Source organism: Simochromis diagramma, unplaced genomic scaffold (assembly GCF_900408965.1).
Source record: "Simochromis diagramma unplaced genomic scaffold, fSimDia1.1 OVJJ01000463.1, whole genome shotgun sequence".
Taxonomy (NCBI): Eukaryota; Metazoa; Chordata; class Actinopteri; order Cichliformes; family Cichlidae; genus Simochromis; species Simochromis diagramma.
In genome coordinates, this window is record NW_024386941.1 from 5,072,837 (window position 1) to 5,088,332 (window position 15,496).

The window sequence follows — 15,496 nt, forward strand, 5'->3', positions numbered from 1 at the left end:
TTTGTGGTTTTTTATCTAGAAATGTGCCATATAAATAAAATTTTACTTACTTACTTACTTACATACAGAGAAAAACCCAACAATCAAATGAGCCCCTATGAGCAAGCATACCACTGACAGTGGGAAGGAAAAACTCCATTTTAACAGGAAGAAACCTCTGGCAAAACTAGGGTCAGGGAGGGGCGGCCATCTGCTGCGACCAGTTGGGGTGAAAGAAGGAAGACAGGATAGAAGAGAGACAGCTATAAAAGACACATCTCCTGGATGCACTGGTACGCATCTTCAGTGATGTATCCTGGGGTCATCAGGTGTTTCGGGTCTCACAACATCATACACCCTCGCCCAGGCGACCCAGAGATGCCCAGAGATTAATAACAAGTACGATCTAATGCAGAGCGGTCTATTAACATATAGTGAGTGAGAAAGGTGAGTGAAAAGGAAAAACTCAATGCATCATGGGAATCCCCCAGCAGCCTATGCCTATTGCAGCATAACTAAGGGAGGGTTCAGGGTCACCTGGTCCAGCCCTATGATTTAGCAAAAAAGGAAAGTTTTAAGCCTAATCTTAAAAGTAGAAATACTGTCTGTCTCTCAAATCCAAACTGGAAGCTGGTTCAATAGAAGAGGGGCCTGAAAACTGAAGGCTCTCCCTCCCATTCTACTTTTAAATACTCTAGGAACAACAAGTAAGCCTGCAGTGTGAGAGCGAAGTGATCTAATGGGGTGATATGGTACTAGCCCCTATCAGTACTCTTGTTGCAGCATTTTGGATTAATTGAAGGCTTTTCAGGTAGTTTTTAGGACTTCCTGGTAACAATGAATTACAGTAGTCCAGCCTAGAAGTAATAAATGCATGAACTAGTTTTTCAGCATCACTCTGAGACAGGATATTTTAAATTTTTGGGCCATTCAATCCTTAAACAACCGTTGCAAGAGCTTGTTCTACATAGCCAGCAATAAGTCGGACTTGTTTCCAGTGGGTGTTAGAGTCTGCCAGGGTCGCTCTTTGTCATCGATTCTGTTCAGAATTTTTATGGACAAAATTTCTAGGTATAACTGAGTGGCTTAAGGATTCCACTTGAGTGGTGTCAGAATCTTATCTCTGCTTTCGCAGATGATGTGGTTCTGTTGGCTTCATCAGGTGATGGCCTCCAGCTTGCACTGAAACGGTTCACAGCCAAATGTGAAACAGTGGAAATGAGAATCAGCACCTGCAAATCTGAGGCCATGGTCCTCAGCCGGAAAAGCTTGAAGTGCCCACTCTGGGTCAGAGACAAGTTCCTGTCCCAAGTGGAGGAGTTTAAGTGTCTCTGGGTCTCGTTCAGAAGTGCTGGGAGAAAGGAGCAGGAGATCAAAAAGCGGATTGGTGCTGCAGCTGCACTGATGAAGATGATGTACTGGTCCGTTGTAGTGAAGAGAGAGTCGAGTGTAAAAATCGAAGCTCTCAATGTACTGGTCGATCCACGCCTCTACCCTCACCTATGGTTGCAAGCTGTGGGTAGTGACAGAAAGAACGAGACCGTGGATACAAGCGGCAAGAAATTAGCTTCCTTCGGAGGGTGGCTGGTTTCTCCCTTAGAAATAGGGTGAGGAGTTCAGTCATTTGGGAGGGGCTCAGAGTAGAGCTGCTACTCTTCCACATTGACAGGAACAAGTTGAGGTGGTTTGGCATTTCACAAGGATGCCTCCTGGGCACCTCCTGGGTGAGGTGTTCTGGGCATTTCCCACCGGGGGGAGGCCCTGGGGCAGACCCAGGACATACTGGAGAGATTATATCTCTCAGCTGGCCTGGGAACACCCTTGTGTTCCCCCTGACAAGCTGATGAAGTGGTCGGGGAGAGGGAGGTCTGGACTTCTCTGCTTAGGCTCCTGCCAAAGTTTGAGAATGAGTATGGACAATTTTTGTTATCACAGACAAGCAGAGGTGTGGACTCGAGTCACATGACTTGGACTCGAGTCAGACTCGAGTCATTAATTTTATGACTTTAGACTTGACTTGAAAAAATGTTTCTACGACTTGTGAGTTGACTCGGACTTTTACAAGCAAGGACCTGGGACTTGACTAAACTGGGACTTGAACCGGCTTTATTGAAAAGGACTTTGATGTTCACCCCAAAAATATAAAATTAAACATGCATATTATATAGAGATTGAAAATGTGACGTTCATTCACGGGTAGAACGCACCGGATATGGTAAACTCGTGGCACGTTTGGTACTCGAGCACTGGGCAGGCTTTCTATTTAACAATCCAGTTATACAGCGATTAAAAAAGAAACACAAAAATGTCAAGAAGCTGTTGTATTATTAACTGCAATAGCCGGTCGCATGACAGCCACGGGAAGCCGACGGGTAAAGAGATCGGTTGTTATCGGATTACGTCGTTGAAGAGAAATTGTTCGAGCCATGTTTCCGAAGTAACAAAGAGGCAACGGATGGCCTGGATTGCAGCCATTCAAAGATCAAATATAACGTCCCAGAACACTCCAGCTCACAGGTTAGTCTGCTCCAAGCATTTACACGAAGGTCAGTGTTTTTTAGTAGTTAATACGTCATTTTCATAACATAATTAGTGATATAGGTTACAAGCAAGTCTGACGCTGAACAGAAATTGTGGCACTATGCTCCTTTATTTATTGTGCATAAATAGTGAATTGTCCTGACACAATATTGCGTTTCGCTTCTGTTATTATGGTACACTGACAAAAACATATACTTTTATTCACAGGATAAAACAGGTTTTTTGTATCACTAATTGCCCAGTGCGATTACAGCATACAATATTATTGTCACTGCTACATTTCTGTAATGCGTACCAGAAATTATTTTCACTACTAATTAATTACCGTTGAGCTCGTTAAGGAATGTGTATTTATGACGACAATTTGTGAGACTGGTAAACTTATGATACGTACGATGGTCTTTCGTTCTACACGGTGCATTTCAAGGTCCTGTACCCATCCGTCGGTAAACTGTACCTGGGCTTGTTGCAGTGACCGGAAGTTACTAAACTTCATGAGTGTATGCACTCACTCCAAGAACCGTATGATTATAAATATGCATATAAATATGCTAAGATGAGATAGCTGACATCATCTAACTAGCAAATGTTGTCCAGGCTAAGTTGGTGATGCAGTTTTTTATTTAAATGATATTTTAAAAAAAATATCATTTATTTATGTATGATATTTTTGTCATGCGATTTTAAAGCCGGTCCTACAACCGCATCCAAGAATAACATGCAGCTTATCTCAGAACTGTCGGTGAAAATTATTCTTGGAGCTAGGTTTAATTGAGCTGCATTTTAAAGAGGTGCAATTTCACAATTTGTGTATATTTTCTAAGTTCACTATTTTGTCATGTGTTGAGAAAAACACAGATTTTAAAATTACATGGTCTAATATTTACATTTAGCACATAACTGCAACATTATTTTTTCTTTTTTCTTTTTTTTAAAGACTCGAAAGGACTTGAAATTCAAAGTTTCAGACTTGTGACTTGACTCGGACTTTTACACCAGTGACTTGAGACTCGACTCTGACTTGCCTGACATTACTTGAGACTTGACTTGAGACTTGAGGATAAAGACTTGAGACTTACTTGAGACTTGCAAAACAATGACTTGGTCCCACCTCTGCAGACAAGAATGATAAATATATGACGTTTGATTAGTTTCAGTTTGGTACTTAAGGCAACAAGAGACCTACCTTTCAAACCATTTTCAAAAGAACTACAATGGTGTGAAAAAGTCTTTATTTTTTTGTTTGTCACGCTTAAATGTTTCAGATCATCAAACAAATTTAAATATTAAACAAAAATAACAAAAGTAAACACAAAATGAAGTTTCTAAATGAAGGTATTTATCAATAAGGCAAAAAAATAAAATCTTAACCACATGACCCTGTGTGAAAAAGTGATTACACCTACTAACTGGTTGGGCAACCCTTAGCAGCAACAACTGCAATCAAACATTTGCAATAACTGGTTATGAGTCTTTTACAGCACTGTAGAAGAATTTTGGCCTACTCATCTGCGCAGAATTCTAGAGGGTTAGAGAGGGTTTTCAAGCATAAAACATTGTCATGCCACACCATCTCAATAGAATTCAGGTCAGGATGTTTCCCCCCCTGATAATAAATAACTTGGTTTAGAAACTGCATTTTGTGTTAACTTGTGTTATCTTTGTCTAATATTTAAATTTTTTTGATGAGATGAAGGATTTAAGTGTGACAAACATTTAAAAATGAACGATCATCATATCACTCATATAAGGATTAATGCAGTTTAAGTGCAGAGAAGAGAAAAATTCAGTTTTAAAAAGATGCAAAACAATTGATATCAGAAGAAGACTTGATAAAGTTATCACATTAAGACATGTCAGCAGTTAATGTTTTTCTGTTTCATTCTGTAAGTTAATTTGAGTATCACAAACCTTTCTAAAAATATTATTAAACTAAACATTTGACATAAAAACACATTTTAAAATGATATATATTAATAAAGACCCAAATATTTTGTTTGACAACTTACATATAATGCAATATATGCAATTGCAATTAATAACTTATGAGCATCGTTATCAGTTGTTAGTATTCCTAAATAAAATTCTTAAATAAAATAAAATAAAATAATGCAAAAAACATATTTGTTTTGTTGAAGCAGGAAAATATTAACAATTTATTTGCATTCAGTTTTTAATCCAGTGCTCACTTTTCCTTTTTTAAATCTCCGCATCAAAACATTTTTTATTTCTTTAGTCTTGAAACAGTATATGATTGGATTAACAGCAGCAGGTATGAGGCTGTACAACATTGTAATAATAATCCGAATAACAAGATTAAAATTGAATCCCACACCATTAGCAATATAAACAAAGCATCTTGGCACATAGTAAAGGCAGGTAATAAAGAGCTGAGGGGCACAAGTGGACAGCACTTTGTGACGTCTCTCAGTTTGAGACATCCTCAGAACAGCTATGATGACAGAAAAATAGGATAAAATTATGAATGTTAAAGGAACCAGGAGAGTGACCATTGCATTAGCAAGTGCAACACTGTACACATATTCCCGCTCATCACTACAACCCAGCCTTGTTATTGATATGAGATCACAGTAACACTGCATGATAATATTCTGGTCACAGTAAGGTAAAGTTAAGGCATGAAGCACAGTTCCCAGCAAACGTATAAATGTTAAAACCCAGCACATGGTGCAAGCAATAGCCACTGCTTTGTTTGTAAATAAAATGGGATATTTGAATGGAAACCATATGGCAACAAAACGATCCAAAGCCATCATCAGCAAGTTTAAAGACTGAATAGCTCCCAAAGAATGAACAAAATACATCTGTGTAAAACAAGCTCCAAAAGAAGTGATCATGTCATTCCACCAGTATCTGGCTATGATTTTTGGAAGAGTCACCACGCCAAAGCAGATGTCTGTCATTGCAAGGTTAGAAAAGATCACATATATTGGTTTGTGCAGAGTCCGCTCAAAAATGATAACAGCTATAGTGAAACCATTTCCAATTACAATAGCAAGGAAAACAAGAAGAAGAAGAACGGACACTGGACCATAATATTCAGGAGGAAGTCCAGGAAATCCAATAATAATGAACTCTTTTATAGTGGTAATATTGGTGTATTTCATTGATTATCAATTATGTATACACAAAGAAATAATCATAAACCAAAGGTAAAATTAAATAAACAACATTTTAACCCTATGACAAAAATGATACAAATGTTTGGATTAGATACTCTATTATAATAATGATTAAGTTGCTCTATTCATATCAATACACCTCAGCTCTTTAGCTCTAAATATGCAAGAACATAACCCACTTTCCAAAACAGTGTTGATGGTTTTATATTGTAAATGTTTCCAACAGAGTCTGAACTAATGATGTGTGGGGTAAATAACACTCAGAGGAAACAACTCCCATGTGCACTCAAACTTTTGAAGTGACTCGTTGCTTCTACTGTATAATAAAGTGATTTGCACTGAAGATTGTCAGAGCTTCACTGTGCAAAACTAAAGAAAAAGTTTATTTAATCCAACAAATCACAGAAGAAATAACTTGATGTGTAGCTCTAACAGTTTTATTAGAGACATGTTTGTCACATGTTGTCTTTGATCTGAATGAATATTACTACTCTTGGGAAACACACGCACACACACGATCATAGAATCATTGACATCACCCTTAAAGCCTGAATTATTCATTTCTTTTAGAACTCTAATTTTATTTCTGTTAAAAATTTGGGGAATTATTAGGTTCTTTTTTTCTTTATGATTAAATGTTCTCACAAATCATGTCTGCAATCAAAAGCTGTGTGTTGTCTGGTTAACAGCCCTTTGTGTTCACTGCTTGCTTTGTAGTGATGGGTCGTTCGCGAACGAAATAGCTCTTAGAGCCGACTCTTTGACGTGAACGACGCGAGCCGGCTCCTTATCGCGAGCCGTACATGGGTTTTTTTTTTTTTCTTTCTCTCACCCTCTCTCTCGCACTTTTTTCCCGCTGCACTCTGCACGCGAGCCTTGTGCTTTACGCTGGGCAGAGGGGGGGATGGGCAGTTACACTCAGTAGCACAGGAACAGAGCCAGAGGGAGAGAGAGAGAAAGAGAGCCAGGGACAACAACATCACATTAGAAAGGTATAGTAATCATCCACAACTATTTTTGGTTGCAGATGATAAAGGATTCTGAAAGTTTATTCATGCGGGCCCATATGACAGAGAATATGCGTGTTCTTTTTGTTTTCATATTATAATTTACATTTAACTGTGTTGTGGTTTGCAGTGTTTTGTGTTGTTTTCACTTTAAATTTGTAAAAGGAAAAAGCTGAAAATTTAAATAGTTAAAAGTTGAAATGTAAATAGTTGATTTTTGTATTATATGATTTATTTATTACATTTTATGTGGAGTGTTAAATAAAAGTATATTTACGGTGGCCCCTAGAGACAAAGCACATACAAACTTCAAATCACATACGAACTCTGAAGCATGTACGAACTCCAAAACATGTAAAAACACGTACACACTCCAAAACACGTAAAAACTCCAAAACACGTAAAAACATGTACAGACTCCGAAGCATGTAAAAACTCAGAAGCACATTAATACTCAAAACACGTACAAAAGACAACAGAAGTGCTCCAGGATGCTGGGCGCAGTGTTGAGCTTTTGTTATCTTGTGGCTACACAAGCCAGCAAGTACCAACAACCGGATTTGGTGTGTGGTAGTAACAGGTAAATGGACTTTTTTTTTAAATTATTTGAATATATATGAGTGCCTGTGTATAAATACACAAACAATACACACATGCTTTCAATTGTGTAATTTAAGTGATCTAGTAGCTCTGCTTTGGAAGTTCAGTTCATGCTAGAAATGTGTTTTGGAGTTTGTACGTGTTTTGTCTCTAGGGGCCACCGCATATATTTATATATAAACATATATAAATAAAACCACTTTTTTTTTAAATTAGTAATTCCTTTTGTGCATAATTTTATATTATTGTTAATAATAAATTAATTAAAGCAACAAAACAACCTGAAGAGCCTGTTCGGAGCCGAAAGAGCCGGCTCTTTTTAGTGAGCCGAACCGAAAGAGCCGGATCTCTAAAAAGAGCCGGAAATCCCATCACTATTGCTTTGGATTCAGTTTGACTTTTGCTTGTGGACTCTTTGCTGGACTTTGCATCAGACAAAATAAATGCTGACTTTGTGTTACTCAGTCTGTTTGCACTTGGATTGTAACTGTGCAAAGCGTGATTTCATGACACAGCAAGTAGAAATCCAGCAGATGTCTACCAAGAGCTGTTAGTTAAAAACTTTACACATCCCTTCATGGTATGGAGTGTGTGTGTTGTTGTTGATTTTTTGGTTTGCTTGTGTAGTGGCAATTCCTTTTGTTTGACAGACCAAACATCCCACAATTAAAAGTCCACAAGCCACTGCTGCACTGAGATAATATTTCGTACGCAGGCAAAAGAAGTCCACTGTCCAAACTTGAAAGTTGCGTTTTTATGGTTTATTTTATCCAGTTTGGCAAGCAATAACAAGACCCATTTTTTGTTACTTCCTACTGCTTCACCTGCTCTGGTAAAAAACCATAGGTCCCCCCAGTGCATGCTGGTCCTATTCCAGTCTCTTTATTTATAGAAACAAAATGGCCCTACAGCTCTTACTGACTAATTTAACAAGGTAACATCAAACAAACAAAACATTGAAACAAATATTAACCTACAAATAAACTTGTAAATAAACCCCAAAATATAAGTAAACTAACAACAAACTTTAACTAATTTCAAAATAATAAAAATAAAGAACAGATAGCTCCAACAGCTTGTTTGCTTTAACACATTGCACAGAAACTACACTAGTAGAAGAAAAAAAGAAAAGGTGTCAGACTTTAAAAAATAGATGAACAATATCCAAAAAGCCATAAGAAATACAAAAAACCAGCATGGGCCATGGACAGGATCTGAGAGGTCCATCTGATCCCTCAGCTTATTTTGCTACTTGTTAGCGTACCTGGGTTGTTGACCCAGTGTTTTGAGTTTTGCATTATCATTTACCTTTGATTTTGCCATTATTTATCATTTCTAGTCTTTTGGTTTCTATGTTAGAATTCTCTGTCTTCTGGTGTCTGTCTCTGTGTTCCATGGTTGCTCTGTCTCCCCTGTGAGCTGTATTCCCTTGTCACGTCAACATCTACTGTATGTGTTAACCATCCTGTTTAACCCTGAAAGTCTGTCTCTCATGTCAGTGTTTCTAGTTTTGCTGTCCCTGTCTCGTTGGGTCTGATTTGTCCGAGCTGTGTTTCCCATCTGTCTTCCACTGCCTCCTCTGTGTATTTAAACCCTGTGTCTTCCTTCGCCTGTGTTGCTGTCTCCCCCATCCGATGCTGTGTGTTTCTGCCAGTTTAAGCTTTGTTATAATTTCCAGTATAGTTAGTTTTCTGTTCCTTTTGCAATCCAGCAATAAAAGATGAGTTTTGAGTTTACATTTGCCTCTGTGAGTCTGCATTTTTGGGTCCACCGTGCCTGTCCGCACACAGTACATGATACTACTGTTCATCAAAGCCTCATGAGAAACTGTTACAAAGCTTCTTGTAGACAATGAGCTATGTATAAAGGTGTGAGGGCAGTCAAACCGAGAAAGCACAGGCAATGTACACCTGTTCTACTCATGTGTTTTCCTGAAGTCTCATTTTTATGAAATTATTTATTTTGGATTTTAAAAAAATGTATTATTAACCCTAGAACACTATCGCTAAAAATAGTAACACCATCACTAATGCCGGGTGATTTTTACCAATATAATATACCCAACAAAAAGTACTTGTCATTAAAATATATAAAATATATGACAACACGTGACAAATTAGAGTGGTTTTCTTTTATTTTCAGCTGTGCCATATCTAACAAAATGGGGAAAAAAGTTTCATGGGGGACCCTAAAAAATGCTCCAAAATTTGTGGAAAATTAGTAGTTGGAGAACAAAACAAATCCTAAACAAAAATATAATGATGCTGGAAACTTGGTCTTTGGTTCACCCATTCCTGGGATATTTGAGTCTTCCCTGGTAAAGGCACAGTCTCCTTGACACGCGAACAGCTGCAGGAGAGAGAAACAAAAAAATAGCATTTTTTGAGTGGGTAAAAATGACCAGTTGACTAAAATATATTTTTTTACCATATGAATTCCCTTGGAAATCACCACTTGTTGATATTTATTCATAACCACTGCACTAAATAAGGATACCATGCAAATTCCAGGACCACTCTTACTTACCTATTCCTTACATGCAGTCAGTACACACAGGGTAGTAATGGCGTGGACACACCGGTCGACGGCAGACATGGCACCTGTATCGCATCTTCCTGTCCAAGCCTGTGGGGAAGTCAGCACACCTCACTAAGGGACCACTGCTTTCTGCTGCCACTGGTCCTGCCTCACGTTCAAGAGTGCCAGGGGTAGGGATGTCGAGCACGCTACAGATCAGGACTCTGAGTTGACGTGACAGATTTGAAGAGGGGAACCTCTGCTCTGCCCATGGTTTGATGAGTGCCAATGCCAAAGCCTCCTCTGCATTTGGTTGTCACCTCTCTTTATTGCATTCTCATTGTGAATGATCCATGAGTTTATCACACCAGCATTGATCATGCCATAGAACACGCAAAGGGGTCATCTCTTGGTTTTTCTTCCATAACCATAGTGAGCGCACATCTGGTCAAAAGTATCGACATCTCCCTTTGTTTTGTTGTAAAATTCAATCACTTTGGGCTTACAAGTGGGTCCTATGCTTGGTTGTGTATGCATGGATGACAGGAGCAGTACAACCTTCTTTTTTGAAGCTTTGTCAGGGAGGAAGGACACCAATGTTAGTTCTTTGGTAAAGAGAAATGCACTGGAGCCTGGCGCGTGATTTTCTTTAACTTTCATCACTTGTGGGATCTCCCTTTTGTTTGCTTTTATTGTTCCCACTAAGGTCATGCCACAGTTCTGCAGCAGATCAATCGCCAGTGGCACAGAAGTGAACCAATTATCAGTGGTCACATTCCTGTTTGTATGGTGATATTGTTTGGTCAGCTCCTTGGTGAAATGCTGGCCAAGACTTTGTCCATCCTGTCGTTGTGTTACAAGTTTCCCCAGGTATGGTATTCCTGTCAGCAGGTACTTGCTTGGGCATCATTGGCAAGGACAAGCTTGATACCATATTTGGCAGGTTTGTTGGGGATGCACATTCTAAATGGACACCTCCCTCTAAATCCAAGCAACTGTTCATCTACAGTTATGTTTTGACTGGGCACATATAAGTTTTTACAGTTGTCAATGAATATTTGCCATATGGGAGCAAATTTGTCCATGGCCTGTCTTTCTTGCCGTGTGTCAGGGTCATCAAATCGGAGACAGCTAAGGAGGAATGAAAAGCGACCCTCAGACATAGCAGCACGGTACAGAGGTGCAGCAGTAGCAGGGTTCCACATTTCTTTAGTAGACAAATGGTTGTCCATCTGGCAACCACTAAAGATACAAATCCCTAGCATTGCACGCACCTCTGCTGGGGTTGTTCTCTGGAAAGTACCTGTTATCTTCCGATACTTCACAGCTTCAGCATCAATACGGATGTTCGTCCATGTCACAATTTCGTCGATGATTTGCTCCTCAAAAAATAATGTGAAACACTTCTCAGGGGTGTCAGCATTTGATGCTTCTGGTGTTGGTCCTGGTGTAAAAGCAGGCATCGTGCAGCTGTCCTGGTAGCTGCCAATGTCTGAGGCCGAGAACTCCACTGGAAACCAGAAGTACTCCTGTAAGACTTGTTTTGGAGTCTCACAATATAGGCCATGTTATCATTCACATGGCGGTGTCCTCTCCCCCTGTGACCCACATCAGGCGTGGCAGGGACCGCATCAGGCGTGGCAGGAACCACATCAGGTGTGGCAGGGGAAGTAAGATGGGCAGTAAACCTAGAGGCAAAAGGTCCTGAGGTGGGAATTTGTCTGGTGGTCAGTCTACTTGAATCATGATGTCGCATTTTTTTTCTCCGATGACTTGAAGTGCTAGGCTCAAAGCCATCACTATCACTGTCATCATCACCCGGTTTTGGAATGTAGTCCACGTCACTGTCGCTGTCATACATCTCTTCTGCTTCCACATGATCAACATCTTCATCACTGCTTTCCCTGAATAGAATCTCTTCTATTTCTTTTTGGGTCAAGTACTTCAGTGGTTTCCTTTTTGGCATTTTTTCCCCCTAGAGGACTGCTAGAACTTCACCAGCTAGCTATCTTGCTAGGTATTTGCTGAAAGAAATGTGCACAGTTATCTAGCTAGCTTTTAGATTAAAAGAAAAGAAAAGAAAAAGAAATCTAATCAGCTAACAATTGCCAAGTTAAAGAAACCTTACCTATGTGTTACTCACTAGCTGGGATGCCAAAAACACTAAACCTGCAACAGGGTGACAGCTGTAGTTGAAGAGGGACAGTAAATATGGTGAGCCTGAATGTTGTCACCCTTGAAATGCGGCAAGATCGCCTGATTTTATACACTAACACTATCACCGGGTGAAATCCACCCAAAACCTACTTTACCCTCTATCACTATTGCCGGGTGAAATTCACCCGAACACATGCCTGTAGGAAAAAGCGGGATTTGGGGTAGGGAAACACCCACGCCTTCAAAGACGTCAAAGACAATGCTGAAACTACCCAGAGACCCACCACACTCAGACAAACGCAACATATTGAAAATTATGTAAATACATTTGCTCGGGTGAAAATCACCCGGCGATAGTGTTCTAGGGTTAAAAATGATAAACCCTGTCCAGCATGTTACTTAAAGAATATGGAATCATAACAGAGACGCTGTACACATATGTCTGTATTTAATTCTTGGTATGTCTGCCTAAATACACAGTGACACATCATAAACATATACAGCAATAGTTTGATCAGTTTCAACAATATACTGAGTCTATGTCTATAACATCACATACTATTTTATAATCATTACATCTTTATAATGAAAGAAAAAATTTAATTAGATTTTGCACATCTTAAAAATTAGATGACAGGATACTAATGAAGGCTTGACTTGAAAAACAAAACAAAGACAAGTTGAAAAATGTGTCTTGCCTACATGCAAATGTGTAACTGTAGTTACGGGTTCAAGGCAACAGCTTCAACAAAAACCACCCTGATATGTCTAATTACTAATATGTACTAAAGTAGGAATATGTATGTATTTTCAATGATTGCATAATTTGATTGATTTCATACAACCTATGTTTAATATTGTGGGTAAACAGCATACTTTTACACTTTTACAGATTTTGAGCATTACACCTTACAAGAGAAGTAACATTTTTCAGTACAATTTGCCATAATTATGTACAAAATATATGTACATAAAATAACATTGTGAAAATCGAGTAGTCTACTTTCATAAAAGTGTCTGAGAAAGAGATATCCTGATTTTGGCTTATCGACTTATTTCTCAGAGTTACATATTAAAGGGCAAGCTTTATCTCTAATCCGATTTTAGTTTTCTTCAGCCTCTTCATCAGCATGTGTTTAATGTCGCGAGTCTTGAAACAGTATATGACTGGATTAACAGCAGCAGGAAAAAGACTGTACAGCAATATCAACCCAATGCGGACATCTAAACTGAAAGAAAATCCAAAAGCATTAGCCACATAAACAAAACATCTGGGTAGATAAAAAAGACATGTGATAAATATTTGTGAAGTACAAGTGGATAAGGTTCTTTTGCGCCCTGCAGAACTGGACATTTTCATAATAACCACAATAATAGAAATGTAGGAAAACAAAATGAATGCAAGAGGAAGCAAAAGACAAAACATGGCTAAACAGAGTGAAGTGACTACAACAATTCTAACATCGTCTCCACAAGCCTGGCTTACTATGGATATGTGGTCACAGTAGCACTGAACAATGATGTTTGATTTACAGAAAGGCAAAGTTAGGGCATGGAGTACAACAGCTATCATCAAAGGCAGAGGTATGAACCAAGCAAACCCACACAACACAGATATGACACTGTTTGTAATTAGAACAGGGTAACGAAGAGGAATACATATTGCAACAAATCGATCAAGAGCCATAACCAGCAAGATGAAAGATGTTACTGATCCCAAATAATGAACAAAGAACATTTGCGTAAAACAGCCATAAAATGAAATAACACTATTGTCAAACCAATATTTTGACATGATTTTTGGCAGTGTCACAGTGCCAAATGTCAAGTCATTCAGGGCCAGGTGACAAAAGACCAGATATGTTGGCTTTTGCAGGGACTTTTCATAGGCAACAAATGATAAAATGAAAATGTTCCCCACTGCAATGGCTAGGTAAACAAAAAAAAGAAAAGTTGATATGGGTCCATAATACTGTGGTGAAAGTCCAGGAAATCCAAGGATGAAGAAGCTTTTCATCCTTGTTACATTGGTGATCATAGTTTCAGTAACAAATTTGATTAGAGCTTTGAAATATTGATATGAGAATATACTACTAACATGCACTATAACATTTATACATTAATCATTTTTCAGAAATCATTAAAAAAAGCTATTTAAAAGGTGGTCTTAGAAAAAAGCAATTAATTAGATGATCTCTGTTACAAACTTTGAGTATGGCTTTTGCTTCTGATTGCAGCTCTATATTCAAAAGAGTGTCTGGGTGGTAGGCAGCATCCATCTTTTATGAGGTCTGACCTGTTGTATCCTCAATGGACACCCTTCAGCACATCCTTCTCTCTTCCTGCTAAGCTAGCTTGTAATAAATTATTCTTGGTCAAAAAGTGCTGTTCCCTAAAGATTTGGCAGTGCATTGGCTGCAAAATTCCATGCCAATAACTGAAGTCTGGAGAAACAAGTACTAAACAAGAGTGTACATAAGTAAAGTAAGTCAGTAAAATTTTATTTATATAGCACCTTTCAAGATAAAATCACAAAGTGCTTCACCAAAGCTAAAACATAAAAACAAAAATCAGCCAAAGGCAAGTTTAAAAAGATGAGCTTTTAGCTGTTTTTTAAAAGAGGTGAGTGAGTCCACAGATCTCAAACTCAATGGGAGAGAGTTCCAAAGTCTGGGGGCCATAGTTACAAAAGCTCTGTCACCTTTTGTTTTCAGCCTCGTGTGCTGGACAACAAGCAAGCCCTCATCACATGACCTCAGGGACCTGCTGGGGATGTAAGGATGTAAAAGATCACTGACGTTTTTTGGTGCTTGTCCATGCAACGTCCTGAATGTCAAAATCACAATCTTAAAGTGGACTCTGAATTTTATGGGGAGCCAGTGCAGCTGGATCAGCAGGGGTGTGGCATGGGAGTACTTGAAAGACTTGGTCAAAGCCTTGCGGCAGCATTCTGATCATCCTGCTGATGTTCCAAGGAGGTATTACATAAACAGGTGAACAAGGAATTACAATAGTCCAAATGAGAGGAAACAAATGCATGAATGATCATTTCCATTTCAAAGCATGAAACAATAGGACTCAGCTTCACAATGTTTCTTAAATGGTAAAAACAGATGCGGACCAGAGATTTAACATGAGCGTCCAATGTCAGAGCTGGGTCAAAAGTAACACCAAGATTCCTAATAGAAGATTTTGCAAATAAACCAAGAGAGCCTAAAGATAGAAAGACGATGATTATTAAAAAGGTTTTTTAATAAATCAACATTGTTATAGGAATGTAAAAATAAATTAAAAACATCAGAAAATTTAGCAGCAGTAGAGGAATTTAAGATGCAAGAGCTAACCACATGTCAAACAGGAGAGAGAGACAGATGGAAAAGACAGGAAAAAACAATACAACAATGGTCCAAAATAAAAATGTCCTCAGAACTAATAAAATCACTGGTTAATCCTAAGGTAAAAACAAGGTCCAGTGTGTGTCCTTTGGTGTGTGTAGGGCCAGACACATTCTGTGTAAAATGAAAATAATCCATGACGCCAAGGAAACTTCTG

At 38.6% G+C, this 15,496-nt stretch overlaps 2 protein-coding genes across 2 annotated transcripts; both read right to left on the reverse strand.

The window, feature by feature from the left end:
• Positions 1–4,676: 4,676 nt before the first annotated feature.
• On the reverse strand, positions 4,677–5,966 carry LOC120736993 (olfactory receptor 1500-like). The gene has a single exon (XM_040037425.1). The coding sequence runs from the start codon at positions 5,646–5,648 to the stop codon at positions 4,677–4,679; it is 972 nt and encodes a 323-aa protein (XP_039893359.1). The 5' UTR covers positions 5,649–5,966.
• A 7,050-nt stretch (positions 5,967–13,016) lies between these two features.
• LOC120736994 (olfactory receptor 52E8-like) lies at positions 13,017–14,735 on the reverse strand. The gene has a single exon (XM_040037426.1). The coding sequence runs from the start codon at positions 13,980–13,982 to the stop codon at positions 13,017–13,019; it is 966 nt and encodes a 321-aa protein (XP_039893360.1). The 5' UTR covers positions 13,983–14,735.
• Positions 14,736–15,496: the final 761 nt, after the last annotated feature.